This window comes from Chelonoidis abingdonii, chromosome 13, assembly GCF_003597395.2.
Source record: "Chelonoidis abingdonii isolate Lonesome George chromosome 13, CheloAbing_2.0, whole genome shotgun sequence".
Classification (NCBI taxonomy): domain Eukaryota; kingdom Metazoa; phylum Chordata; order Testudines; family Testudinidae; genus Chelonoidis; species Chelonoidis abingdonii.
The window spans coordinates 25,282,335-25,286,825 of record NC_133781.1 but is presented as its reverse complement, the minus strand read 5'-3'; the positions used below and the strand labels follow the sequence as shown (position 1 = coordinate 25,286,825).

The following is a 4,491-nucleotide window of genomic DNA, read 5'->3' as shown; positions in this document are numbered from 1 at the left end:
TCTGTTTCCTTGTATTTGGGTTTGTCTCTTTGTGGAAGAAAGGAGACATGTTTCTTGGTATTGTGATGTAAAGAGATTGCATCAATACTCTCAGGTTAGCCCAGAGAGGAAAGTCTGGGAGGGAGACGGAGGGGGAAGGGAAGTGGTTTATTTCCCTTGGTTGGAGACTCAAAGCATCTGAGTCTCGGGGGTTCCCCAGGGAAGGTTTTGGGGGGCTCAAAACCGTACCAGGCACGGATTCCTGGTTGGTGGCAGCGAGATAAGATCCAAACTGGTAATTAAGCTTGGAGGTTCATACTAAGCCCCCAGATTTTGGACGCTAAGGTCCAGATTAGAGAGAAATGCTTATGATAGATACTAATTCACAACTGAACTGCTGTGACTCATCTTGCAGACAATTCAGGTGGGTCATTTATGCACACAGGATGAGCTACTTAGCTGTTGTTTAGAGCCATTGAAATGAATTACAGAGAGTATTCCTGAGCAGTTGTCACAAATAAAGTGGCCGTGCCACTTTATCCTGGGAATGAACTCAATGAACTGTGTAGTAACAAGACCTGCAGTTGAGAGCCACAGAGCACAGCAGAAATCCCCTGGCTTGGTCATTCTTTTCTAGAAAATCCTTATTATGAGTAAAGTAAATGCACAGCCATATCCGAGAAGGTGCAGCAGTGCTCCTGCTAAAATGGTATTAACTGAAAATTTTCAAATCTTTGTTTGGTGAACACCAAGCCCTTCTGTGCAGTAGATAACTCACCCTAGATTAATTTTATTCCTGAGTGTGAGAGCACCAGTTAATGAATAATAGAAACACAGAGACTGATCTGCACCGTTGGGCCCTGCTCCTGCACGTTGTTGATGGATCCCTGGTCCACATGACGCTCACTGTGAAACTGGTGTCTAGATTATCTTGTTGATGTGAGGAAATTGAAGACCAAACCCTACAGGAGAATAACTGCCTCATGAGGGGGGAAAATGGAGCAGAACAAGCAGATGACCTTTTATAAAGGTCCTTTTTCTGTGTGTGTATGTGTTTCAATGTCTTGTTTGTTTTGTTCTTGTTTAGGAATCTACAAAGGACATTGCTTCCGAATCAACCACTTCCCTGAGGACAATGACTATGACCATGACAGCTCAGAATATCTTCTCCGTAAGTGTCAAAATAACATGGCTCCTTAACAAGGATAAGCAGTAGGGACAGGTGAACTTGTTGGGGTAGCTAGATACAAACCTTCTTTAACTCAGAACACAAGGTTCCTTCATCCCTAGAGATTGCGCCACACTGGCAGTCTGGATCCAAAGACCTCAAGACTTTGGAGTTATTTGAAATCTGAGTCTTGATCCAATCCAAACACTGCAAGTGGCCCCAGACCATATAATGGCCCAAACCATAACCCTGGGAAAATCTCAATATTCACATCACATTGATGTCAATAAACTCCCCTGCCTAAAGCCCAGACTTTGATGCTCTGGGTCCAAGTCCCTTTTGAAAATGGGAGTTAGGGGCTTAAGTCATTTATGCACTTTTGAAAAATGTCCCCCGGTCTTATATTTGTGTAAAATTATTTGCAACTCAGACCTTTGGAACATTTTAGCCATTCGGTTGTGAGATCTGGCACTTGCAAAGACATTACAGTAATAAGGACTATATGGGTATGTAGGTAGACAAACAGAAGTGGATATTTTTCCATTATTTAGAATAAGAATCAGACCATCTGTGGCATCTTTACTATATACCCAACCCTTATCCGGAATTTCAATATAATTCATCACATATTTTTCTCAATTTCTCCGCATTAAAAAAAAGTTGAGCTCATGTTTTAAGTCCTCATCAATTTGCAGTTAAGACAGCGTGGCAGGAAGGGAAGCCCAGTTTATGTGTTTTGCTGTTGCTGAATTGTTCAGGTGAAGGGCATCAAAAAGCCGCACCGGAATGATCGCATTAAGCTCAGAAGGTTCACAAGATTTTTCAGGATTCAGAGGGTGGCTTTGTACAGCTTGCTTCACTGATACCAGCATACCGTAAACAGACAAAAGACAAATGAAAAGGTTTCACATTGTTAGTAGTATGGGACATTAATCCAAAGCTCACTGAAATCAACAGACTGAGTGATTTAAAGCCCACAGAAATCAATCAGAGAGAGAGACAGTTTAAAAAACTGTGACATCAAGAGATTTATATACATTTCAATTTTCCTATTTACCATTGAGACATCCCACTAAATAAACAAATGACAGATGCCATCACTGCTCACATGTGTACAGAAGACTTATACTCAATCTTTTGTGGGAAAAGTCACTCCACTAGATATTCGTTTTAAAAAATTTCCTCCACAGGCCTGCGCAGAGACTTAAACAACGGATAACTTCTTACCACGCTGTGCTGTGTTCAGTTGACAGGAGTATAATTTCTGGAGCTACCACAATGTAACAGCTGATTCCATAGAGGACGCACCAACCCAGTGGAGCTGCATTGGTGTAACTGAAAGGAGAGTTTTCCCCACTGTATTCGTAGCACTCTGTCCATGGACTGCATGACAAAGGCCTTGTCTACACTGCCACTTTATGGCGCAGAAACTTTCTCGCTCAGGAGTGTGAAATAACACCCCCCTGAGTGATGCAAGTTTCAGCGTTGTAAAGTGGCAGTGTAGACAGTGCACCAGCGCTGGGAGCCGCACTCCCAATGCTGGGAACTACTCCCCTCTTGGGGGTGGGGTTTCTTCCATGACTAGACAACCATGTTAAAGTGCTGCCACAGTGAACATTGGCAGTGAAGACATACCCTAAGTAAACCCTAGGTGAGCTGAATTTATTTTGCTCCTTTGATCTTCACACCTGCACTCCATCCACTAGTCTAACTGGTTAATGTAACTGCTAAGATTAAATCCTGACAAGCAGTTCTCCTATTGACATCATGGGTTTTTTTTTAATAAAAGGAATCCTGCCATAAAAATGTTTTAATTCCTCCACCCACATGTGGTAGCTAGGATAAGGCGAAAGTAGAGAAAAGGAATTATACTTGTCAGAGATCTGAGATTTGCTGCAATGTATGCAATCATGGATCAGTGATGGTTTTAGAGTCCACTATCTTGCAAAGCATCAGTTCTAGAAACAAATACCAAATACCACTGGAAATAATGGAAAATAGGGATTCCTTGCTTTTCAATTATATAAAGCCTTCAAGCCATGGCAGTCTGTAAAGTATCTGATCTGAAATATCACAATAATGTAAAAAAATAATTTAAGAAGTTTTCAGTGTGTTTTATAAAAATATAAGTACCGACTTTACTGTCACACACTGATACCTGTTAAATTGGATTGCTGTAACTTTGTCTCCTGATAACTAAGGCAACCTGACCTTACAGGTGAAAGGATTTGACAACTAGGGTGACCAGATTTCTCGATTTTATAGGGACAGTCCCGATTTTTGGGTCTTTTTCTTATATAGGCTCCTATTACCCCCCATCCCCCATCCCAATTTTTCACACTTGCTGTCTGGTCACTCTATTGACAATACTACTGGTGAAATCAACTGTAACACTTTAAACATTGTCAATATGAGCTTTTCCTTAAAACATGTGACATAAACAAAGCACGTACTCACAGAGCAGAGTAGAGAGATTTTGTTGGCTCTTGTACGGAATAACAGCATCACTCATTCATATGATTTGTGGCTCTTCCACTCATGACTTATCCCAGCCAAACTGTGTTAAGATAATAAAAGTCAAGTAGGTGAAAGAAAAGGGGCATTATTTAAAAAAAAAAGAAGATCTGGGTTCTGCAAAAGTGCATCTGCTCTTCCACCTGCAGCTACTGCAGATGCTTGTGGAAATCAGGAAAATATACATCTGAATGGTAAGTTCTATGCAAAGTTGCTGTAGCCATGGAGGACCCAGGACATTAGAGAGACTAGGCGGATGAGGTAATATATTTTATTGGACCAACTTCTGTTGGCGAGAGAGATGAGCTTTCGAGGTCACATGGAGCTCTTCTTCATATGTAACAGAGGCCTGGTCTACACTACGTGTTTATACTGATTTTAGCAGAGTTAAACCCATTTAACGCTGCACCCGTCCACACGAGGCCTTTTATTCGACATAAAGGGCTCTTTAAACTGGTTTCTGTACTCCTCCCCGACGAAAGGAGTAGCGCTGAAATCGGTATTACCATATCGGATTAGGGTTAGTGTGGCCGCAAATCAACGGTATTGGCCTCTGGGCGGTATCCGACAGTGCACCACTGTGACCGCTCTGGACAGCAATCTGAACTCGGATGCACTGGCCAAGTAGCCAGGAAAAGCCCTGTGAACTTTTGAATTTCATTTCCTGTTTGGCCAGTGTGCAGAACTCACCAGCACAGGTGACCACGCAGAGCTCATCAGCACAGGTAACAATGCAGTCTCTTGAGAATCGAAAAAGAGCTCCAGCATGGACCGCATGGGAGGTACTGGATCTGATCGCTATATGGGGAGAGGATTCTGTGCTAACAGAA

The 4,491-nt window shown here is 42.2% G+C and overlaps 1 protein-coding gene across 1 annotated transcript in view; it reads left to right on the top strand.

Moving 5' to 3' along the window:
- CACNG4 (calcium voltage-gated channel auxiliary subunit gamma 4) overlaps positions 1 to 4,491 on the top strand; it is a 59,312-nt gene that overhangs the window by 40,525 nt on the left and 14,296 nt on the right. The window contains exon 2 of the mRNA XM_032776258.2: positions 1,067 to 1,150. Within this exon, the coding sequence (XP_032632149.1) occupies positions 1,067 to 1,150 (84 nt within the window). The remainder of the gene's footprint in view (positions 1 to 1,066; positions 1,151 to 4,491) is intronic.